Consider the following 24,049-nt stretch of genomic DNA (forward strand, 5'->3'; position numbering starts at 1 on the left):
GCGTTCCAAAGAATTGTTTAATATTATATAATATTAAAAATCTATTATATATAAATGTTATATGTTATATGCATAAATTGTATTTATTATGCCATTATTATTACATTGTCGTATATAAATATTCAGTATATCGAATATGTACGTCTATACGTATAAATTGAAATTGTAAATTATCGAAATATGAAAAACTTGTGTAAAAACATCGTAAAACTCCATTTATTTCAGTGAAATTTTAGTCAGTGTCTAATTATATGAACACACTGTCCATTATACGAACAAAAAATGTGAATTCTAGTTATACGAATTGCTTGTCCTCCGACAGTTTTATATAAGTAAAATAATATATTGTATATATTGACGTTTTGTTATTTTATTATACCTATCGGTTTATCTAAAATACTGTATAATATATGTTCTGTAAACTTTATAAAAAATATAAATTGGTTAAGTATAAAAGGCCGTGAATTATAAAAATTATTAATTGTCATCTAGCTCTCCTAAAGGAAATGGTTTTGGCAATGGTCTTTCAAGTTCTCTGATCTCTTTTCGAATTTCCTTCGATCTCTGCTTGTCCACAGATTCGATTAATCGTAATTTATGCGCTATTTCTTGTTGTATTGTAAGACGATATTTTTTCCCCATCCCAAGACATTCCATGTCGCTTAAAAACTCCATTCTTTCTTGAATTCCACGAACCACTAAAAAAAAAAAAAAAAGTATATTAGAACAAGAACATAATATAGCTATTTATTTTAGTTATATACAATCATCGATGGGATCACTGGTATCAGGAAAGTGTGGTTCTCGTCTCGCTTTATGAAGAATCCTTGGACCACGAGGAGTTTCTGGCATGTCCTTTCCATACGCCATCATGCATGCTAAATGACGCTTTTGTTTTTCTGTATTACCTGAATGTTAATAATGAGAAAATAAATACACGTAAATTTAGATAAAAATCTATTACAAAACTTGGTCTCAAATCAGGAAGCTATTAACATCTAATCTTATTTGATGCAAATAATTATTTTATTATTACAATAAATATTTGTACAGTCCAACCATTATGTAAAAGACAGATATAAACTTACGTAAAGGAGACGTTCTTCTATATTGTTCCCTCTCATACGCGCCGCTTTTAATAATCGTATCTTGCGATCGTTTCTTCCAAACGGTAGGCATTAAAACCTACATAGATAGATTTTATTAATTTCATTTTCTCGTTGCCCGTTAATCTTATTAATTCTACCTGATATCCTAAATTATGCTTATTCGATCCTGTTTCCGATCTTTCCGCGGCAGCTGGCAAGCATTCACCTTTGTTCATCGCTTCTTCGATAGATTTTCTTTTCATCATACTCACTTTGGATTCTTCCATTAGAACTAAGATCACAAATTTATCAAAATGTTCATTTCGACAAGAAAAGTAACGTAAATCAATATTAAGTACTTTATAAGAGTTGAATTAAACCTATTAGTGTGTTCTTGCGAAGACATTAATGATTCCATTAAGCAATAAAAAAATATTTAATGGGTTCCTGTTTGTTGCAACACTGTCGTATTTTTAATTCGATATAAATACAAGAAAAATGAAATACGAAAATTATTTCAAGTAAGGAATTTAAAATCTGTTCGATTAAATTTTCGGTGAATTTTCTTACGTTTGATCAAATTCTTCGTTTCCTCGCTGTATTTTGCTCTCGGTGGGTGATGAAACGCACCCACCCCCATCTCCACTCTCTGATATTTCCGATCCATCTTTTTAACCTCCTGGAAAGATCGTATATCGATGCTATCAGCACGTTAACATAGTTTAAAAGCTACGAACGAACTGTCACAATTCGTGTTACGTTCAAAAGACAACCACGATACGAGTATGGAGGGTCGCGTCCGTGTCGCGTTTCTATGACTACTTTGAAAATGATTCAATCTCGATCGAACCAACTTTCGAACTGTGATTAAAACTTCCCCGTTGACAATAAAACAATCATATGGCATTCAACGTAGTAATGGAATATAAACGATTTCAACGAAATTGAAGCATTTATGGATATTTTAAAACAATCATATTGCCTTTCGATAATAGAAATTGTACCGTATGCAACGCAAAGAGATTTATCGAAGTTAAAATACTATACAGGACGAAACAAAAGTTAAGGCACAATACGTTGTAAGGCACAATAATTTGTTAAAATACGATTGTTTCAAAATATCGGTGAAAATAATGTGTTTTAAGGAAAACTGACTAAATAATAAACAAATTCCTTATAAAATATACATGAAATAAAATATAAATTATATAATATAACATAATATATATAAATGTATAAAATAAAATGCAGATGCCCAACTAATTGTATTTGGGTAAAAAATGAACATCCTCCACATCTAACATCAATTTATCTATTTTGTATGAAACGCAATATATATGTATATATTAATATTAATATTAGTTGACTATTTGCGCAGAACACCCACACAACCATTAAATCAATAATAAATCATACCACAAACCCTAATAAACCAAAAAACCCATATAACCCATTTAAAACACTTTCAATTTTAGTCGCGAATCGATAAAACTGAAAACAAGCTTTCGAATAACTCAGATCTATCGGGTCGAGAATTAATCATTTTGCGGAACTAGCAATCAATGATCAATTGAGAACGGATGCATCTTGAAGGATGCGGCAGTGGATTGGTATGTGGTGCGCATGTCGTTTAATCTACCGCTAGGGGTTACGTTTCAACCCCTTGGACGAGGTAAAGTCGCGCTTTGTGCGTCGAACGCACACAGACGGGCATCCCTTTGAATTATCGTTCGCTCTCGATAGCTTCTTAAAGAGGCTACCAAAACTGGAGCAACATATTCTCATGGCAAGTTCTCTATTCTTCGTGTGATTCCATTTCATTTGACAATCGCATCTTTCGCTTTCGTCCAGGCGAGAGACAGTGAAAGTTATCGATTTTCATTGTGAACTACGTTTCGGCGATATTCCGTGCTCCTTTTTCCGCGAGGTGAGTAACGACATATCGCGTCACGCGCTTTCCATTCGAAAGCGACGAATCTTCAACCTGGAGCGCGACTGCATTCTCGATCGAGCCTCGCACTTCCTCTTTCTGTTTCTTCTTTGTTTTTTATTATCATGGTATTATTGTTATGGCTGTATGTATACCGCGAACACCATGGTACGTGATAGTTACCTTGTTTGTAATCTCCGAGAGTTGCGCTTTTCTATTTAGAATATTAATTCAAAGGACTGCTGCGATCATCGTAGCGAACTTTTATATTTTGTATGATAGTCGATATATTTGATGCTCCGCTTGATAATTGGGGACTTTGGCGAATTCTTCATCACACGGTACAGTATACGGTAAATCGGTATACAAATGTTGAACGATGTTTCTATTGTTATTTTCCTTCGTCGATGTTTGGATCTGATAAAGATTGAAAGATTTTCAGTGATAGAAGGCAGCTTCGATATTTAGATTGTATTTATTGGAAGAGAAAGAAAGGTATAGATTTCACAATCAAAAGTACACAAATTTATTACTACGAATATTAGTTAACTATGAATTGATGGCACGTTCCAAATAATGATTTGATTGTAATTGATTGTGTGCTGATTTCTTTGAATGTACTCAAATTTGTGGAAAGTGGAGCTGTCTCTTTATCACAGGACCCGCTTCAATCGTTGGATGTAAATTTTTATTATTTCTATATGTTTTCAGGAATAATAATTGTACAGCGTTCTGTTGAAAAGAATAGGCAAAATGAAGGTGGGACTGTTGAAGAATTTCGTGCATTATTTTAACCTGGAAGAAGGTACAGTGTTAATAGCAGTATTTCAATTGGTAAATATGATCTGTCATTTAATTATTACCACGGTATAAGAAACACATAAGAAATTAGCATGCATTAAATTATATTAAATTACTTCATTTTTTAACACAGCTTATATCAGGATTCAATATGGCATTTTTCGTATTGGCATTAATACACACGATGGGAATTCAAGAAATGGTGGTAAGGGACACAGAGGATGCTCTAGAAAGAGAGGCCTTAGAAGATATATCGTCTAATCATCTAAATACTAAGAAAATGGATATGGCGCACCATAATGCAACTGGTGCTTACGATATAATCTTACAAATATTTTATATTCTATTACTTTCGCCTAATTATTCATTTAACTGTTTATCTCTAGTATTCGTTCGTTATACAGCAATTTTAAAAATCTTTTACACGTGTTTAGAAACGGTGTACTCGATATACTGCGGTCTGGTGATCACAGTGATACATTTTATTTCCACTGTCCTGCTGTTGTACGGTGTGCTGGCGGTAATTACTGTTTACGTAGTCATTCTCGAGAATAATTTCGTGGTAAGACAAGTTGTTTCTTTCGGTAGAACAATCGCCACTTCATGGCGCCCTGGTTGGTGGTCATGATGACAATAATATCGGCGTTGACAATTTCTGTGTTCGTGGTAGAACAAGGCTGCCCGTTTATTGCTACGCTCGGAGGCAACGCTGATATTTGCGAACGTAAGTTGATAAACGAACGAAGCAAGCAAATTATTATAACAAATACTAAATTGTTATATCGGTGCGTATAAAACCCTTAAAATAACTTCTACATAATTGTACGTAATCTTTCTACCGATTACCTAATCTCAATATTTTGTGTTCGTATGAACTGTCAACTTTAGGTTATAAAATTATTCGAGTGCTGCTCTTATACTTTTGGAATACTTATGTATTTATATACTATTCTGGAATAATTGATCTAAATATCTAACGAAATATCTATCTAAATGATAACGAAATATTCCACAAGTGCAAGATTGGATATATAAGAATTATATATGAACAATACGGTGAAATTTTATTTTATTATTTCCTATAGACTTTAAGACATGCATTCACTTGTTAATTTCAAACTTTTGAAAGACGAAATTTCATATGCACCAATTTAGTATATTCGTGATATATCTATCATCGATCAAACATCTCTGCTATTTCGGAAATTTCCGATTTATATCGTTATTGAAAGTTGTTTTTTTCTTTTTCCAGGTATAATCGTTTTACTCGTTGCGATCAGTAATTCTTACGTGTGGCTCGTCGTGTACAGCGCTTATAAGAGTCTCGAGACTAAGAAAGGACTGACCCACGTTCTTCATGGAGTTAAGAAAAAGCCTGTAGTTCCAGTCGTGAAAAAATCGAAAGCCGTTAAGGCAGACGCGAATAAACCTTTCGAGGTTTAAAGATTACTAAACAAAGATATAGAGATAGCGACAGAAAGTCGGATTTATTCGTTACAATGAATGAGAAAGGTTGCGTTCGATGGTAAGAGCTCTCGTTATCGGGAAGTACCTTTCAAATGACAGTGTTTCTTAAACAAATTTTAAGATCACCCTCGGTCTGCCAACAAGGCCTACGGATTCAATCTTGTCATGTGAAATGTTGTAATCCAGTCAAATGTCAACGTGTTCCGTTTTTGACGATAATTGAACAAAAGCAAGGAAAGACAAATGAGAAAGGTACGGTAAATTTATGTTAGAAAAACACTGTGCATCTTATTTCTATACATAACACGATGGAGACGTTCCATTTTACAAAAGCTTAAAATAAATCTGCAGTACAAAAAGCCTGCTTCGTATTATTATACGTATTATTATTGTTCATATATTATGATTAATTGTTGAGCTTCGCGTTGTTTTTTAATGATATCTTGAAATTTCAAACAACGCACAGAGATGAATAATTACAATATTCCTAATGTAAATCTAAACTGCATATCGAAATGCGATGACGCATATATCGTAATATAATATATATATATTATATACATATATTTTTTTTTTAATTTCAAACCCGATATCATGACAAATTGTAAAATATTTTCAATTCAACAACGACTCTAGGTTAAAAAGCTTTGGTTTAGCAACGTGTATTCTCTTTCTGTAAGACTGAATTTTAATTACTAGTGTTGCGTAAGACTTTTCATCAAATTTCGCATAATATATACATATATGTATATATACGTATATATATATATTACAAAACAAAAAAAAAAAAAAAATAGAAATAAAATACATGCTTGCAACTGATCAATATTATTTATATTTTATTATAAACAAATACAGCGTTTCGTCTCATGATCATTTTTATTTTATATTCGATCCCAACTTCTTTGTGACACTACAAACTTCATATTTTGTGGTAATATTTCAATAATAATAACTAAATGTAGTTATTTCTTGTGTATATGTATATTAAATGTATGAAACGATAAAAATAAAAATAAAGGTTATAAAACTCGATTACGTTATACACGTCTCATTTTTTTAGTTGGTTAATTATCGAATTCGATCAATAAGTAGCCAAATTTCATAGTTTTACATTAAATCGTCAACATTTATGATACAAAATACGGAAAATACGGAATATATTTGAACATCGTATATTTTCTGTTACATTAAATGAGACATCTGTAATTTTATAAAATAAATATAAAAAAATACGTATGATTTAATTGCTGAGCATAATGAATAAAAAATTGTTGAATTACTTTCTGAATGATATTCCTTATATATTTGCATCAGCGTTAGTTAAAAGATTGTTTAATTTATGTGTAAGAAAATTACTTTTTACACTGACACATTAAGCAAAACTCATAAACATTGAGTTCTTCTCTTTGCATGTAACATCTAAGAACGTATAGTTCCATAAGTAAACATCTCAGAAATAGGCCTTCTAGCGCTCCTTAAAGTTCTTTTTATATTATATAGCACAATTCTGCACAGTGGATATAACACCAACAAATAATAGTACTTTTCATTTGGTCCTCTACCATATAATACGACTTCAAATAACAACACAGTACTCACGTTCCATATAAACTATTCCATGTGATCTCATCCAATGAATACTGAAAACATAATGTTAAAGATATATATTTTTATTTAATCACTTCATAATTAGTATATACTAATCAGTGTATAGTTTACCTCTTCCTTATTTTCCAATCACATTTTGTCATCTGTTAATTCAAGGAACTGTGCATAAAAATCTTTCGTACATTCACCTTTATTGTTAAACACAAATTTATAATAACTACCATCTGCGCATATTACTGTAACAACAAAAAAACCATTGTTATGTAAGAAATCATTACCATGCTATATATGTACATTTCTGAATATATTACTTTATAATACTGACCTATAATACTATTGTTATCAGTTCCAAATGCACACATACATTGTGGACCACCTGGAACTTGAAATTTACAAAAGCTCCAGCTGGAACTAAAGTATTTTGGCAGGAAAGTAGCAGATGCTAAACTAGATTGACGATTTAATTTTTGATCTTCTACAGCAAAAACGTGTACAGTTCCATGGTCACTTGCTACACATAACCAAGTTGAATCGTGGTTGAAATTAATGCTATAATAATATAAATTTGAATGGTTAATATTTCCTTAATAATATATAACTGTTTATAAAATATTTCGTTTTAATTACCAGTAAATATTTGCATGATTAGCTCCCCTTCTTAACTCGTTAATCATATTTCCAGTCTGTGTTTCGAATACTCTTATTAAGGTTCCCTTTTCTGAAGCTGTAGCTAGTCTAGTACCTTGTAAGTTTAAAGCTATACATGATAAAGGTGTTTCATGCGCTTCGATATTTAATGGTTGCTTCTCTGTATTAGCCAAATCTATCACTGTAATAGTGAAAACAAGTTATTTTATAAATTTAAAGAATGTAGAAGACCAAAATTTCTTGCTTAAAATTTACCTTGAACGTGTCCATTTTTTCTACCAGGGAAAGCAAGCAAGGAATTACTACTATTTGGACATAAGACACATAGACCTCTGGGATTTGGATTAGTCTCAAACACGTGAAGTTGCTGAGGATTTTGCGTAAATGTATATACTTTTATAACTCCTTCTAAAATTACTACTATCCTATCTCTTCTTAATTTAACACCCCTTACAGGAGCATTGAACTCTAAAGTAATTGCCGGTGATTTTTTAAGGTCATCCCATATCATAACTGCAAGTTGTATATAAAATAAATCACAAATAATCCGCTTTATTTATTTCAAGATAGAGAAAATATATAAAATATGTTACCTTTATTTGTTGGATACATAGGTTTTGTTCCACTACCAACTAATGCCAAATAGTTACATCTAAATAGCATTTCCACATAACCAAGGCCTCCATCACTGAAATGACGTACTTTTTCTTTTAAAGGATCACAATTATATACTCTGAAGCCATTTTCCATACCACAAGCGAAACATCCTACAAATGGAAAGATTATACGAACAATTAAGATATTCTTATCTATTCTCTTACATTACACAGTTACATTACACAGTCTTTTCCCTTTAAAATCACAATGTGGTATGTATATATATATTCCTTATTTGACACATAGAACACTAAGAAGATAAACCACCACAGTTGAATGATTATCATGGAACTCTTTATGGAATAATATCACATCGTACGATTATACGATATATGTAAAAGTGTAAGAAACATATAAGAGAGATAGAAATGAAATATAAAAATAGATTTTCTAATAATTCAAATAAAACCAATGAGTTTTAAAACAATTCATTATAAACAATTAAAAGGAAATTCTAATAATATACTTGAAAAAGAAATTTAAATAATTAAAACATAATGAATCATACGAATGACTTATAAATAACTTTATAAAATATGTCCAATGCAAAGTTATTATTAAAAATTTGGAATAATTGTACACGAATGAGGTTAAAAAGAAGAAAGTGATAACAAATTCTTTCATTTTAGCCATTTTAAGCAAACAGAGTTCGATGGAAACATATTTTTTCAGGTTAAATTGATATTAATCGTATAGAAAGGTGAAATTATGATAAATTTATTCGACAGGTGTTAGATGCAAAGGTTAGAAGTAAAAAAATAAATTTGACAGTACATGACTGGACTGTCAAATGTAGCACACTCGGTCACGTACCTTGATCCTGATTGAAACCAGCGTAAAGCAAACCGTTCCCGTGAGGATTCCCTGTGGTTAGGTTCATTGTAAATCACTTTTTTAATCGCAACATTCGTTCAAACGATCATTACCCGTGGAATTCTATCACATCTTCGCCGGCAAGCACATGAGATACTTTTTGTAACTACGAAGTTCCGTCACCATCATAGAATCTCTACGCATGCGTATTCATTTGTATTAATCAGCTGATACGTGCTTGAGCCGAATCGTAGTTTACAACTTGTAACTATACAAGATATTATATTCGATCACATTAAGTGTTACAATATTATTTGGACGATGTTTAATTTGTATAAGTAATTTTGTGTAATGAATGATTGAATAGTGACTGAATTATAAAAAATAAGAAGACGATTCATTTGTGTATATATATTTTGCATATGAAGCTTTTTTTAACATTGCCAGCATTTAGTTAGGTTATATCATGAAGCGTTTTTCTCGAAATCTTTTGATATTAAGGAACTTGCATAGTTGTACTACATTATTTCGAGAAGTACCAAAAAATTTAAAAGGGAAGAAGCATAGCTCGCAATTATGGCTTGTAAGACAGTTAAAAGATCCTTACGTGGAGAAGGCTCAAAAAGAAAACTATAGATGTAGAAGTGCATACAAACTGTTAGAAATCAATGATAAATTTAAAATATTGCAGCCAGGTCATATTGTAATTGATTGTGGAGCTGCTCCTGGCAGTTGGACACAAGTTGCTATTAAAGCAACAAATGCAAATGCTAAGGAAGATGGTGATGTTGGAACTGTTTTTGGAATAGACAAGCAACCTATATATCCGATCGAAGGAGCAACATTATTGAGTGGCATGGACTTTACCGACCCAGCATCTCAAGATCTACTTCTAAAACATTTAAATGGTAAAAAACCTAATGTAGTTTTATCAGATATGGCACCAAATGCATCTGGTATAAGAGACTTAGATCATGAAATCATAATACAACTTGCATATACTGCTTTGAAATTTGCTTTACAAATTAGCGAAAGAAATGGATCATTTGTCTGTAAAATATGGGACGGTGGAAAGTCTCAACAATTTGAGAAAGATTTGTTAAAATTTTATAAATATGTAAAATCCGTAAGACCAAATGCAACGAGAGATGAGTCTACAGAGAAGTTCTTGGTAGCTAGGGAATTCAAAGGAATAAAAAGTACATCCAGTAATACAACGTAACATGCAGTTTCTTTAACAATTAAGTTATGTACAATAAAAAATGCTTAATGAATAAAATGATTTGTAACATAATCGCTTATCATGCCTGGAAGGTTGTAAATAATAACAAAGCATGATATTTTGGTACAGGACCAACATCGAGTGATTTTTATAAGTTGTTCCATTCTGCGATCTAACGGCTCCTACACGACACGACACGACAATGTGTAATATACATCGATATATTTAGCTATAAATAATACAATAATATTTTTATACAGTTACAATTAATACACATTTAAAACGCCGATGACGCTTCTTAATTATGCATTGTATATACAATTTCTCTTAATAAAATTAATATGTACACGAACCAACATTCAAATAGATGAGGAAGAGAGATTACACACCACATCGAAGCATACGTAGAGCAGTAAAAAAGATTTACTGGCCGCGATGTCAGATTCGTAACTTTCGTTTCGTACCTACGTGATAATCACACGTAATTAGATATAATTTCGTTTCGTCGAAAATTCGAATGCTAATCTGATGGATTCTGATACTGATAATAAGAATTTTTCTTTCCGTAATTGCATGCATTCTACCGCGTATTCTTGTACCAAAAAGTTATCGTACGTGTAAAAAGTGGAAAAGAATTATCGCAATAACGGTCGTAAAGCTAAACGACGAGGTGATTCCGATTCATACTGTTCCGAGCATTATCTTCGGAGCGCTGCGCTTGCATAGAACAATGATCAAATCGCATACCGAAAACATTCATACTACATAGATACGTATTTTCGCTATACAATGTAGGTGTAAGCTTCGACTCAATTACACTGGAGAGACATAGAGTGTTGCGATTTTTGCAGATGCAAGTGTTCATTGTTCTTCATAGAATTTAATATGATGATTTCCTTCAGTTATGGTCAATCACATCTTGATGAAAATTAAATAAGTATCAGTACATTCGATCTTGGTTCATACGTGCAGTTGCAATTTGGAATTTAAAAATTAAATTAAAAGAAAATAAAAAATATTTAAGTTTCTTAAGTGAAACGAATTTTTTACTTATTTATTAATATTCTTATAGGAAAATGTCACATTACTAGTAGATACGTTTTCATAATGAAACTGTCACTAATTTATACATAAAGTAATTTTAATTAATTTTTTTCAATTGTAATATCCTAAAAGAAATAATCCCGCGTATACTCCTGAACTAAACAAATTCTAAAAAGATTTGTGTCAAAATAAGATCGAGACTCGTTTTTTTTTTTTTTACATCATAATATCTCTTTACGTTCTATATCAAAATTCATCTCCTCTCTCTCTCTCTCTCTCTCTCTCCTTCTCTTTTTCTCTCTTTCTCTCTCTCTCTCTCTCTTTCTCTCTGCCTTTTTTTAATCCACGTATAAAAAGAAAAAAGAAAAAAACAAATTTCAAGAAAGAAAGTACGATCGCAACAGTTTATGTTTCTCCGTACAAGAGCAGACACGATGACGCACACGGTGAAGCTGTATGGACAATACTTGGTCGCTGCCGGGCAGATTAACGCGCACCTCTTTCGAGAGATTTATTCGTGACAGAGGGATTCATGATTTCTCTGTTCTATAAATGTTCTATAAATAAAGCAAATACCGCTAAAATCAGTCTGATTCGATATACCGGGGTCACAAGCATGTTCTCCGTGAGTTGGTGTACTCAGATTCCGGTGCATATACATATACATAGTACACGGGCATTTTCGAAGATGATCTTCTCATGATTCGATAGGAAATGTCGTAATTTGTAATTATACGAGTATACAAATGCGCGTTCTCACTATGTCATATTATTATTACAAGCACGCGTCCATATATGAATTTCGGTATTATGAAAACGTGGTATTGATTCTCGTGGTTTGATTGATTCTTTGCGAAGATCCATTGATCCTATTTAACCCTTCTGTGTCATTCTTTATAAAACTTCTTGTTTTTTATATTTTGATACTAATGCTATATATTACATCCATGCACGCGCGACTTAATTTAATAGAAACATATCAGCGCAGATGTGTTCTTGACGATGAAACTGAAATTATAGTCAAAAATTAAAAACATATTTTAAAAATAAGTTACTATAATAAATTAGTTGGGGTAAAACGTCGAATATGTCTCAGACCACAAAGAGTCGATCTCAGCTCAAAGAGTTGAACTCAAAAAGGAAAACTGGTCAGAAGACCATCTTCTTTAAAACTCGTTAACGTGACGATGATAAGAGAAATAATTAATCGATTCAATCGAGACAAATTAATCGACCTTGCGTTTTTCGTATAAAGAATAAATAAGAAACGATAAGAAACAGGTGAAAAATAAAATACTGAAGAATAATTTTACGTGCAATATTCGGCGACAAGAGAATAGCGTCCTAAGGTAAATCCAGCAATTTGCTTTCGTACAGTCGAATTATGAATTACGATAACATTACATATATAGCGTTACTACGTGTAGTTTATACGCAATGTCGTACGCACGTGCCGGCATTTAGGTTCACGAACTCACGAAGAAGATGCTTGTGACCCCGGTAGTAGGGTCAGGTATCATCAATCGTAGTTCCTCCACGAGAGGAAGTTGAGTTAAAGGAAAAGAAACAGATCTAATAAACGGAGAACAATACTACAATTGAACAGTCCTCCGAGTACTGTTGGCCAGTTCTAGTTCTATCTCAGGTGCTATCGAATTCGGTGACATCGTTGTCGTCGATGAAAGAAGAATTAACATCGGTGACACTTCGGTCGAGTTCAAGAGTTGCGACTCTTCGCCCCATAATTCTTGATCGTCGCTAGCGTTCGTTGCTCTTACGTTGGATGTATTCAACGGCGTGGAGAGATCGATCGGGATTTTATAGTCGATCACGCCGGAGAAATTCGTGTCGTTCGTATCGTCTACGAACTCCGCTACGGGAACTATCGTGTCGAGCGTAGACGTGGTACTCTGACCGTCTTCCTCGTTTTCCGAAGGCTCGTCAGAAATAGTGGTGTTCCCAGGGGTGACACTGGGTTCGTTCTCCTCTTCCTCTTCCTCTTCCTCCTCCTCGTTTCCTTCGCTGGTGTTCAGCGTCTGATACAACATAAATACAGATCGGTAAAATTTTAATTCGACCAAGTATTGGATAAAGTTACTTTGACTGTTATGGTTCGTTATTCGAAGCTTGGAATAGTAGTGGCTTGGATCAGGTTTTTTGGAGCAAGGACAACCCTAGCAAGGATGTTCATCAAAGAACAGAGGATATTCAAAGTATTTAAGTTTCAACTATAATTATAGCTTCGTTTGAATGTTTTGAACAACCCGCAAGTGCAATATAATCGACACAGAATTTTTAACTATCGTACTTGTTATTATACGTTGATGATCATATTACGAACGAACAAGTAAGATTTTTTCAACGAAAATGAGTCTAATACGGTCTCATCTAGCTCGTACTTAACTAAAATTCTAGCGAAACACGAACGACATTGTTTATACTCATTTCGATTGAAAGAACTCGATTCATTTATAGATACCACTCTTACGAGTAAAAAAGCCCCTTCGTTTTATTACCTCCTTCGGTTCTTCTACGTCTTCCATGTCTTCTACGTTCTTCATTTCTATTACGTCCTTCGCTTCTTTTACGCTCTTCACTTCTATTACGTCCTTCGCTTCTTTTACGCTCTTCACTTCTATTACGTCCGTCGCTTCTTCTACGTTCTTCGTTTCTATCGAATCCTTTGCTTTTTCTACGTTCTTCGCTCCTTCTACCTCCTTCGCTTCCTCCACTTCCTCTTCTATCTCCTCTACTTGCACATCCTCTCTCGAAGGAACCACGATCGGTATGTTTATCGAGTGGTCTCCTCTGGTTTCCTCGTGGTCTACCGGAACCGATTTGGTGTCCGTGTCGGAAAACAACGGGATGTTCAACTGCAGCGGGCCACTGGACTTTTTTTTATTATTAGACGACGCTTCGGAACCACTAGCTTGGTTACTATATCTGTTGTTCAATTGTTGCAAAAGGAAACCGATATGAGCTTGAGGATTGATGATCACTCTTTTCACGCATCTGCCCATCGTGTCTGCTCGATATCCATCAGGACAAGCTGGTAGTTCAGGAGCGATGAATACGCTCTTGGGAGTGATTCGTTTAAGAAAACTGGCTGAATCCAAGCTAGAGTGTCCCCCTGTTTGCGAGCCCAGAAGGAGCCAAGCTTGCCAGGCTAGATCGCTCGGCGAGCCAAGATTCTGTGACCTCGATTCACCGGAACTTCTCGATAACGTAGGTAACGACGATGGAGATGAGTCTGTTAGCCTCTTCGTGGACATTGGTTCGCAATACCTAATGAGGCCGGATAAAATGACGATGGCGAGCAGCATCCTCCAACAAGGATGCCTTTGACGCTGGTTTATCACGAGCATATTCGTTTCTGTCGACGAGGTTCCTTGCCGGATTCGTTCGAGGTATCTTGAAGATTCTCGTCTGAAACCTGCTCGTCACCTTCCCCTCGAACCTTGACACACCGGAATCGTCTGCAAATAAGAAATTGAAAATTACGTAACAGAGAAAACGTCAAATTGTAACTTTAGACGATATTCTACGTACGTTCGTATAAAAGAAGAAATAAATTTTCCGAAACATAATACATCGAGTTAGGTTTAAAATTCTATGAGCAATTAGAACGGAGCAAGAAATTACGTAGGTATATCGTGTCACAAGGTTTGCATTCAACTTCAGTTGTCAGAGCTTTCACTCGAGCATTGAATCATCTTCAGCCTCTATGTTAGCCTACTTTTCAACCTTAATAGACACCGTTCCTTCAAATGGCATCTATATACGTTTCGGAGACTTATTTAACGAATTACAAGGTACGAGGTTCTGCTTGGAATTCTAGCGAATTTAATTGACACCAGATTTTATTCTACGGTAATAAATCTTGGAATATCTAAAAAAACCGATACAGATTTTCTTTCAAATTTCTTTCAAGCGTTCGTACGAAGTTCGCGAGTAAATACGAGTAAATCTAATACGAGATAAGAGTCCACCGATTCTCTCTACTATCTATAATTTTCCACGTTTAGATAAGTGGATTTAACAGGTAGAAGTTCGTTCAATCGGATACTAATTAAAATCTCGTTCGAACGAATGAAATTTATAGAAAGAAAGTCACGGCGTGTGCCATAAGGAAAAGTGAATTACGCTGTTTCCAAGATTTTATTAGAAACCTGTTCCCTGAAAATTTATGTTTAAGATTAACAAGTGGCCTGTGATTTATCGACAATAATGCACGCACATACGTATATCGATATTTCACTGCTGCCTATACACATGTATACGTTATAATACGTGTCTATACTTGTAGCGAAAGGGTTAATCAGAATGTACTTTCCTCAACGTAGACTCCGCTGATCAAGTTGATATTCGGTGGCGATCGTTAATTTCATCGAACTCTGCGATTCGATCTGGAATAGAGAGAGAGAGAGAGAGAGCGGATCACGGCAGATGCGGATCGGCTCCGATCTCGAAACGAAACACCGAAAGGAAAGGGTAATTCCATTAGAGTTATTTGTACACGGTGACTGGGTGGATCGATGACTCGTCAGTTTTAAAAGGTATTGCATGCCTGTAGCAGTCTTCGTCTGGTATATGCGATAGAAACTGCAGTCCGCTTGCAACGGGGAAAAGTGAATGCACGCCGATCTGTTTTTACCGTTATGCAGCCACGCCACGATTATGTCTACGCCGTGAATAGGCCGTACAAACACGAGATTCGGATTCACGAACGTGTCAGGCATCCTCGATACCTTGAACAGCGAACAAGAGGAGGAACGTGGGATGGCGCCGTTGGATTGCGTGATCGAAATAAAATTCCATGCCACGGATGATCGATCAATTTCTTCCCCCTTCTCCTCCAACTTGTTTTTGTGTTCTATTACTTTCGTTTTCGTTGTTCTATCGAGTGAAACTATCGATCTCGAGGTACGATAGAAACTGCGTTTGCCGCTGTACGCGGTTAAAAGTCCTCGATACGTGCAACGTGTTCATGGGAAAAAGATATCAGAGCGGAGAAACAACGTTTCGCGATTCCAACGAAATGCTACAATGGATATTCCTGTTGCGTACTTTCCTTCTTCTTATTCTATCGAGTTAAATATCGATCTCGAGGTATGATAAAGGCAACGTCGATACGTGCGGTTGTTGGACGCGTTCTAGAGACGAGAACGAGGAGAAAGATATCAAAATGCAGAAACGATACAGCTGTTACGAATCTCACGATCGAAACGAAATGTTATAGTTGTACTTTCATTTTCGTTAGTCCACTCGATTCTATCGATGTTAGGATATGATCGAGATGACATTTTGCTGGTTGTTTCACACGTTGGAAAAGTATCGTAGTATTGCAGAGATTAGAATTGTTTCAACTATCTTACTTGTAATAAAACGTTTTGACCATTGGCGTTTAGTTTTGGTATTTTGTTACGCGCGAACTTAAGAAAATACTTTGCTTCGTTATCGACCATGGAGAATAAAATGACAAACGTCAAGGAGGAAACGTTGTTACGAAACAATTACTTCGTGGCACCGGTAAAAACCTTTTTATGCAAATATTCGTATTGGTTTTTAATATTCTTTCGGCTGTCATATCGATAACGCGTACAAGATATCCTTGATCTTTATAGACACGATGATATCATATCGAGTACACCATTTGTTCTGCAACGTGTCAACCGATTGTACGACGATTTCCAGGAAAAGTGTCTGAATTATTATGCGTCTGAGAAATGGGGAATAATTTTCCAATGGTTGAATTCTCCGACAATAAGTACGAATGATAAGAACATCGCACGATGAAAAATCTATAATTAACACTTTGCATCGTTACGTTACGATCTCCTACGATTCGTATATACACGTGTACGTTCTCCTGTCTTATGACCTTTCTGCATAATGAAAGTTGCATTGAAACAAGGCGTTATAGCAAAGTCGAATCAAAGGTCTGATTACGCAAGGAACCTACATTTTCCCTTGTAATCCACGAATACGGCGACTTCGTTGCGAGATCTTCGAGGTTACGGTCCGTTGTTTTCGCGGTGAAAACACTTATCGTCTATTCGATTTAATTTCGTTCCTCCGGATTCTTTGGATCGTTAAATTCGATTTGTATCGTAAAATACTTTGTCTTAATACTATTTTACCTAAAATGGTCTAGGGCCATTTCGCTTTCTCGTTTACGAGTCTCGAATATCCTGCTTCGCAGGCATATATCATCGATCGAGAGCTAACGATCTTCGACAAATAGAATCCGATAGAAAGCGAAACGTAAGTAGTCGTGTTTTTAATTCATGGCACTTTTCCCAAATGTCTTTCCCCTCGCCTTACTAAACGAAGAGATCCATCCAAGTTCTCGATCTTAATTCCTGTTCCCAAATCGCATCAATCCTGCTTTTAATTAAAGAGACACGTGACTCTCATTGTTATAGCAAAACTATCGAAATTGCAAGTTTATTATTTAGTACAGTTTATTTGAAATATTCTGCGATATCGTAGAATATTTCACGCTTTTATAGAATATCGCGAGATATTTTAGCCTGACTTGCGTTACTTTAGGATATTCCACGGATATTCTTTCGAAGGAACACGACTCGAATCGAGCACCAAGTTCGACAACTACGTAATTCCGTTCTTCCCCCGTGCCAACTCGTTTCAAGGGGTCGAAGTTCAGGTCGAAAGACAAATAAATAGACTAGGGAAGCGAGAACCGACAAGTCGAATACGAATGCTTGCAACGTGAGACATCGGTAACAATCGTTATCACGGTGACTCGGGGTAGCGACATAAAACAGTAGCGTCGATGATAAAACGAAGCTGAGAGCGCATAGGAATTCTTGTTCGAAGATACTCTCAAGTATGTTTCACATTCTTGCACACGGTTATCTAAAGACGCGTGTGAACGAACTCTATTAAGGGCTATTAAGGGACTAAGTGCGCTATAACGATGAAAATTTCCTCTATTTAGTCCTGATCTGGTGACGCGCCAATTCTCTATTTTCGATAAACGAGTAGATTCTTCTTTCTTACTTTACGTCAATTATTATAACACCGATTAATGATGGACGAAAGCGAAGAGATTGAAGTTCCACCGAGTATCTCTCGGTCGAATTCCAAGCCACGTTCCCGTCGGATCAGGTTTTTGTAACTTCGAATGAGTCACGCGAAACCGAAAATAACGTCGTAAATTATGCGAACTCGCGTTCGATTTCCGCGTACTCAAACAAATCGGCTCGCAAACGATGATATTGTTCCAGACGATTGCGATTGTATAGTTTACGCACGCGGTTTGTATATTTTGCAAAAAAGTCGCGTGACCTACGCATGCTCGGTGAAACGTTTACTCGTGCAACGTTATCGTCGAGAGAATGAAAACAGCTTTTTTTAAAAATACGAAGATTTCGCCGTTTGGCGTTTCGGGGGCCAGCCCATTCTTTCCATACAATAGCATTTTCCATTTCGATCTAACTCCTTGGCGAGATGAATTTTCTTGCATGAATTTCTCTCTGGCTCGTTCGTTGAATTCTAAACGATTTGTTTCGAAAAGGATTATCGAAAAGATTACGATATTTAGATAGAATTACTCAGGCAGTTGTAAACGATTTACTCCGAAAAGAGTTATCAAAAATGTTCTAATATTTGGAATGTTAAATTGAAAGGATTTGATGCTTTAAGTATCTGTTTAACAAACAATTTTGTAGAAAATGGACGTAAACTTTTACAGCTTGCCATGTCGATCACATTTCGTTTAAAAGTTTCTGTCTGAAAATATATTAACTAGCTTTTGTTTGAACAATCCGCCGAAAGTGTGTACGATATTTTTCCTATAGTATTTGTTGAAATGACTCATCTGATCCGTAATAGTAAGCGAGGATCCGCAACCTAAAATAACAAATTATTTATAGATTTGTTTTATGGACGTTTCGTATTTCATTCGGCATTATTTTTCTTTTTCGAATAATTTACAGATTTTCGAATTACTTTAAAGGTGTTTGCGTATTTGTAGGAGATTTAAGCGGTCAAGATTTAATACGAATTTACATAAACAATCGGCGATCTATTCGTACAAAGTTCTTTTCGCGCTTGCTTTTCTTACGTTGCTTTTTCTATCGTTCTTCTTTTCAGTCAATTACACAGACACAAAGGTATTCGAGGCCCTGTTTATAAGCGCAAAGACGACCATTTCCTCATTATTTCGACAAACGGTGCGGGGAAAAAAGGGCCGCGAATCGAGTAAGAAACTCGTAGGATGAACGCGTTCCCTCGTCGCGTGTTACACTTGGAAGCTTTACGATCAGAAGGGAGTATCCGGTCGGAAGGAGACAACTTTGCGCGATCGTCAGCCAGCGGAACCTTAGCGAATACGATGACTCGTGGAAATGGAAGATACTATAAATAAAGGAGAAGCCAGCCTCATAGGAATGAGCAGCACGATCAGATCCCACCGAGAGAAAAAAAAACCAAGCATCGAAATTATCTTTTTTCCGTTTGAATAAAACCTCTGGTCAAATTACTTGAATTTAAGATCGTGTTTATACGAGTCATTGATAGTTACATCGGTTTCGCTCTTAATTAACTTCTGAATATTTCCAATACGCTGTACGCTGTTACAAAATTCTCGATCGCCAAGGATTAAGTTAACTCGAGTAATCCGAGCGTGGTTTCAGACTCATCGATACGCGTCTTTCGATTCCACGCTATGAACCTGTCGACCGCCTGCTTTGTTATCTTTTACCGCAAAGTACGCATACTCGGATTTTACGATGGATTGATTTAATATTCGCGAAACGAATGGACATCTCTTTTTGGTGCGCGTCGAGCGGTTGTTGGTTGCTTGGAGGTAAACGATCGTTCGAACGAGGCTTGATTTTTATCGATAATTTATTGGTATGCGGCTACAACGCGCGCGACGAAAGTCTAAATGGAAGTTGAAATTGCGAGAGATGCGACGATCGCTGTACCATTTTATTTATTTCATTGTAACGAATGTTGTGTCGCGTGTTACGAACGAAGAATTTTAATTCAGGGTTTCCGAAGGGTTGTTAAACTTGCTTCTTCTACACGGTGGCATGTTTCCTCTGGATTACGAAAATCCAACAAACGACTTGTTCCCCTGTTACCTATTATCGCGATAAGATAGCCAAGTTACGATACCGCGTTTCCAATTTTCAAAATTGCCGCTCGTTCGAATAGGATCACGGACGCTGTAAATCGGGAATTTCTCAATTCCGTCTACAGCGACCTAACGACTAACGAGCAAACGAACGACCACGGTGATTCACATTCTCAACGATAATTTCAATATTATTAATTTCCATCGGAACTCGTCACTCGCAATTTCCGACGCGATCGAAGAACCTGTTCTTCTCCCCAAAGGTTGGCAAATTCCAAACGTTATCCCTCGGCGACTCGCGATCGCAGTTCACGCTACGCTGCACCAAATCCCCGGAAGAGACCGCAGCTTCCGTTGCGTAATCGCCCGGCAGAAATTTCTATCCGACGCCTGTCCGCGTTCCCGAACGAGGAAAGTCGGTGATCGCGTGCACTTTCTACGCGATGAATGTAAATGTGTTCGATAACCGGTAGCAGTTTCTTTCTTGGCGGAGATCTGGCCAAGTCCATTACTATCCAGCCGTGTTTGTCAATGGCTTAACTCCCCTGTTTTCATTGCTTTGTACAATCGTGTGGATATCGAGAACTCTCTTCGCGCGAGATAACAATATCGCTACTCCAAATTGGTGATTCTTTGAACCGCGCGATTGACAATGCAACGGGTTCCGATAACGTTATCGGTGCGCGCTCGTTTGCACTTGCAACCGGTTCGGGACGTTGCGTTGTCCAACGAATTCTCGTTTTATTCGCTCCGTCTAGCGTGCCTGCAGATAACCGTGTTTGCTATTCACTCCGAATTATTGGCAAAATTCACTGAATCGTTTTTGAACGAACAAAAACTTGGTACGGATAATTTTTATTTATGGAGCGCTCGTCGAAATCGCAAGTTTCCATTCGTTCTTTGATCGTTTGGCAAACCTGTTTGGCTTGTTCGTAACTTCTAACACTCATTGGTTATTCGTTCCAAGTTATTGGTCAAATTTAAAGAATCGTTACATAACTGAAAGAAACTGACTAATATCTTGGTAATAAGCACGGATATCGCCCGATACCGTTCTCGATTTCCTACGAGAATTTTCGGGAAAGTGTTGAAATTTTCATCGAGTGAAAGTGGAGACTAATCGATCTTTCCGTCATTCGGGTCATCGTATTTAAGCGTAGTTTCCGAAGAATTGTAATTAGCTTAAGGAATGAGTCGCACGTTATGATTATCCCTTTGCGAGACCGAATATCGCAAGAGCGAATATTTGTTACCTGTCAAGCTTGCAAATCTAGCACGCGTGATTAATTATTCGAGGATCGAAGAAAAGACAGAAGATGGAAAAGTTGTATAATTCTTTTTCCACGTTACAACGTATCGCAACGAGCCGCTAAATATTTTTAACGAACAACTTCGTTATTTATTACAAATGACGTAAGATGTAAAAGTAAAAGTGAAAAATGACGAATCTCGAGATTTATTCCTGTGTTTACATTTACGATTACTGTGCGTGGATATTTTTTACGGCTAATATGGTTTAATTAGCATACATTTGTAAAGCAATTGGTCGTGGAATATTACGTTCCATGTATCAAATATGTTTTCCTAATTTCCTACCGAATCAGGTTTCCGCTTTATAAACTTTCTCTGTGGCTCGTTAAATCATTAACGAAGAACACGCGCGTGGAACACACCGATCGACGAAATTACCGGAACTTAATCAACGGCAGGTAATTATTCGAGTTGATGACGGTGCATAAGTTTTCCAATCCATTTGGTAGACCGTTAAATTACACAAGCTATACCTCGTGTATACGAAACTGCAAACAAAAATTCAACTCGTTATAAATACATTAAAAAGCTCGAAAAATCACAAGATGTTTTATGGATTCTTCGGTCTTTAGAAGATTCCCGTACGTTTCAATTACACGATATTACTCATTCTGTGATCACGTTATCGTATTTCAAAGAGAATTTTCCAATTTCCATCGATATACGTCGAAACGAGAAGACGATCCTCCAAATCCTCAAATTCTTTTCAAAATATGGTACGTCTATCAACTATTCGAATTAGATACATTTAAAAGCATCGAATTAATTTACGCATCTAACACGTCAAACGGAGTATTGAATTTTCGAGTTCGACTTGAACAATCGCAGGTAGTACGCGCGATTTAATTGTAAAATAATAGCGTCGTTTCGACGACAGAGTATTACAGTTCCTTTCGTTACTCAAACATCGATTAAGAAATGGTAAAGTGTATCGTGGCGGTAAAATTTTTTCATCGGAGCTGGTAGATCTCGAGATAGGTACGAACAAATATCGAAATTTATCTGTTTAAAGTCTTTTAGTAATTCGTATATACTTACGAGAAGTGGAGTATATTTATTTTACGTCGGGCGGTAGAATCGATGGAACTAACATTTACGTGCTCCGGAATTTAGATGCGTTAATCATCGTCGAATAACAATCGAATGGCGATCCCTGGAGAATTCAGCGTGTTCGACGAAATTTCCAATTTTCGAAGCGTAGCCAGAGCGTTCATTTTGTTGTTTGAGCAAACACGAGGGTAGAAACGGTAAAATATGCATGAGAAGTGCGTTTACCGATATTAGATATGGTCTTGTGCACTTTTCTTCGCATCACGATCATAAATTAGAATGGTTTTTACGTTGTAGTGTCTTTTTTCCTCTGATCGATCAAGAATTTTAATCGCGCCAATTAAAACTTATATATGTGTTCATAGTTCGATATTAATCGCGGATATTAAATGTAGCAATTTATGCTTCATAGTATCACCTCTAATACCGTTTCGTTTCCTTACAAAAGCTATACAAACGGTAGCCAAACCGGTTCAAATAAATCAAAAAGGCGTGGTTCGCTTTTCAAGCTAATTTCTCTGGTCTAATTGTTTCGGAATTTTCTATCATTTACGACGTACGAGTATCGCGATAGTATTGCGATATATTCGTCTCTTTCCTTATCTGCAAGATCGGCGCATCGACGTTATACAAATTTAGTATACGATTAAAATTTAATACAAATACGAACTTCATTTATTCCAACTAAATTCTAGTTGGTATTCGTTAAGCGAACGTTCGCCGATTGAAACAACGATGATAAACTGTATTCCAAATGCAAAGTTGGTTCAGTCGCTGCATGGCATATTGTTTTAAAGCAAATGACATCGAATAAGAATTAATATCGGTCGAGACAGGCCGCAAGGGATTAAACGGCCTCGAGATGAGCAATGCAGACGGTGCGGTGTCTTCGTGAACTTTCGTTCCTCACGAGGCCAACATGTCATGCCTCTCGAATCTACAATGATTCATGACAGTCTGACCTCTCCTTAAATAACTTTTTACCACGAAGTGTTCGAAAGGACAGGTGATTTCAGTGAATCCTGTAGCTCCGGTGTACAAATTGCGAAACCTAATTGTCATTGATCGCGCGAATTCATTTACCTGTATAATGATCTTCCTTTCGGTTCTTCTTAGTATTATGGTAATTTTAAGCGAAGGATGCGAATCGATAACGATCTTCGATGTACGATATAACGCTCGTGTCGATTTCTTGTAAGTTACGTTTGAACATGTTGAAATCAAAAATCAATGTTTTTGTAAACAGGTTTTTTATTTTAAATTATATATTAATATTATACATTATACGCAAGTTTTGTTTA

General features: G+C 35.9%; 4 protein-coding genes across 11 annotated transcripts; 2 read left to right on the forward strand and 2 right to left on the reverse strand.

Annotated features, from left to right (window-relative positions):
• Window positions 1-113: 113 nt before the first annotated feature.
• LOC100648758 (UPF0193 protein EVG1) lies at window positions 114-2,743 on the reverse strand. Its single transcript, XM_003398814.4, has 6 exons — window positions 2,505-2,743; window positions 1,659-1,767; window positions 1,247-1,380; window positions 1,089-1,185; window positions 765-908; window positions 114-698 (listed from the first exon to the last, which is right to left on the reverse strand). The coding sequence occupies exons 2-6, from the start codon at window positions 1,753-1,755 to the stop codon at window positions 478-480; spliced, it is 693 nt and encodes a 230-aa protein (XP_003398862.3). The 5' UTR covers window positions 1,756-1,767; window positions 2,505-2,743; the 3' UTR covers window positions 114-477.
• LOC100649103 lies at window positions 2,741-5,850 on the forward strand. Of its 6 annotated transcripts, none has more exons than XR_001099108.3 (7): window positions 2,771-3,015; window positions 3,730-3,852; window positions 3,953-4,127; window positions 4,254-4,339; window positions 4,408-4,543; window positions 4,708-4,875; window positions 5,072-5,201. XR_001099108.3 is itself a non-coding variant. In XM_048410070.1 (6 exons), the coding sequence occupies exons 2-6, from the start codon at window positions 3,772-3,774 to the stop codon at window positions 5,260-5,262; spliced, it is 669 nt and encodes a 222-aa protein (XP_048266027.1). In that variant the 5' UTR covers window positions 2,741-2,874; window positions 3,730-3,771; the 3' UTR covers window positions 5,263-5,850. The 6 variants fall into 6 exon arrangements, 4 of the variants coding, with proteins under 4 accessions (XP_048266027.1, XP_012168827.1, XP_012168826.1 ...); XR_001099107.3 differs by lacking the exon at window positions 4,708-4,875 and adding an exon at window positions 5,408-5,850 and having other exon boundaries at window positions 2,775-3,015; window positions 5,072-5,344; XM_048410070.1 differs by lacking the exon at window positions 4,708-4,875 and having other exon boundaries at window positions 2,741-2,874; window positions 5,072-5,850.
• LOC100648871 (WD repeat domain phosphoinositide-interacting protein 3) lies at window positions 3,475-9,216 on the reverse strand. Of its 3 annotated transcripts, none has more exons than XR_001099106.3 (8): window positions 9,016-9,216; window positions 8,139-8,312; window positions 7,801-8,058; window positions 7,525-7,726; window positions 7,223-7,446; window positions 7,009-7,133; window positions 6,889-6,929; window positions 3,475-3,813 (listed from the first exon to the last, which is right to left on the reverse strand). XR_001099106.3 is itself a non-coding variant. In XM_048410067.1 (8 exons), the coding sequence occupies exons 2-7, from the start codon at window positions 8,309-8,311 to the stop codon at window positions 7,027-7,029; spliced, it is 900 nt and encodes a 299-aa protein (XP_048266024.1). In that variant the 5' UTR covers window position 8,312; window positions 9,016-9,155; the 3' UTR covers window positions 6,106-6,929; window positions 7,009-7,026. The 3 variants fall into 3 exon arrangements, 2 of the variants coding, with proteins under 2 accessions (XP_048266024.1, XP_003398863.1); XM_048410067.1 differs by lacking the exon at window positions 3,475-3,813 and having other exon boundaries at window positions 6,106-6,929; window positions 8,139-8,233; window positions 8,298-8,312; window positions 9,016-9,155; XM_003398815.4 differs by lacking the exon at window positions 3,475-3,813 and having other exon boundaries at window positions 6,106-6,929.
• Window positions 9,217-9,267: 51 nt separating this feature from the next.
• On the forward strand, window positions 9,268-10,589 carry LOC105666216 (rRNA methyltransferase 2, mitochondrial). Its single transcript, XM_012313438.3, has one exon. The coding sequence runs from the start codon at window positions 9,482-9,484 to the stop codon at window positions 10,235-10,237; it is 756 nt and encodes a 251-aa protein (XP_012168828.1). The 5' UTR covers window positions 9,268-9,481; the 3' UTR covers window positions 10,238-10,589.
• The last annotated feature ends 13,460 nt before the right edge of the window (window positions 10,590-24,049 follow it).

This window comes from Bombus terrestris, chromosome 11 (assembly GCF_910591885.1).
Source record: "Bombus terrestris chromosome 11, iyBomTerr1.2, whole genome shotgun sequence".
Taxonomy (NCBI): domain Eukaryota; kingdom Metazoa; phylum Arthropoda; class Insecta; order Hymenoptera; family Apidae; genus Bombus; species Bombus terrestris.

What these genes read in the sequence shown, in the direction of transcription:
- LOC100648758 (XM_003398814.4), bottom strand. Translation starts at nt 1,755, where the DNA reads ATGGATCGGAAATATCAGAGAGTGGAGATGGGGGTGGGTGCGTTTCAT. An exon ending in AACGAAGAATTTGATCAAAC is followed by an intron (nt 1,381 to 1,658) that starts GTAAGAAAATTC and finishes TTGTGATCTTAG; the next exon opens with TTCTAATGGAAGAATCCAAA. An exon ending in CAGTGATCCCATCGATGATT is followed by an intron (nt 699 to 764) that starts GTATATAACTAA and finishes TTTTTTTTTTAG; the next exon opens with TGGTTCGTGGAATTCAAGAA.
- LOC100649103 (XM_048410070.1), top strand. Translation starts at nt 3,772, where the DNA reads ATGAAGGTGGGACTGTTGAAGAATTTCGTGCATTATTTTAACCTGGAA. An exon ending in GGCGCACCATAATGCAACTG is followed by an intron (nt 4,128 to 4,253) that starts GTGCTTACGATA and finishes ACACGTGTTTAG; the next exon opens with AAACGGTGTACTCGATATAC. An exon ending in CAACGCTGATATTTGCGAAC is followed by an intron (nt 4,544 to 5,071) that starts GTAAGTTGATAA and finishes TTCTTTTTCCAG; the next exon opens with GTATAATCGTTTTACTCGTT.
- LOC100648871 (XM_003398815.4), bottom strand. Translation starts at nt 9,082, where the DNA reads ATGAACCTAACCACAGGGAATCCTCACGGGAACGGTTTGCTTTACGCT. An exon ending in TATGTATCCAACAAATAAAG is followed by an intron (nt 8,059 to 8,138) that starts GTAACATATTTT and finishes TACAACTTGCAG; the next exon opens with TTATGATATGGGATGACCTT. An exon ending in AATCATGCAAATATTTACTG is followed by an intron (nt 7,447 to 7,524) that starts GTAATTAAAACG and finishes ATATTATTATAG; the next exon opens with CATTAATTTCAACCACGATT.
- LOC105666216 (XM_012313438.3), top strand. Translation starts at nt 9,482, where the DNA reads ATGAAGCGTTTTTCTCGAAATCTTTTGATATTAAGGAACTTGCATAGT.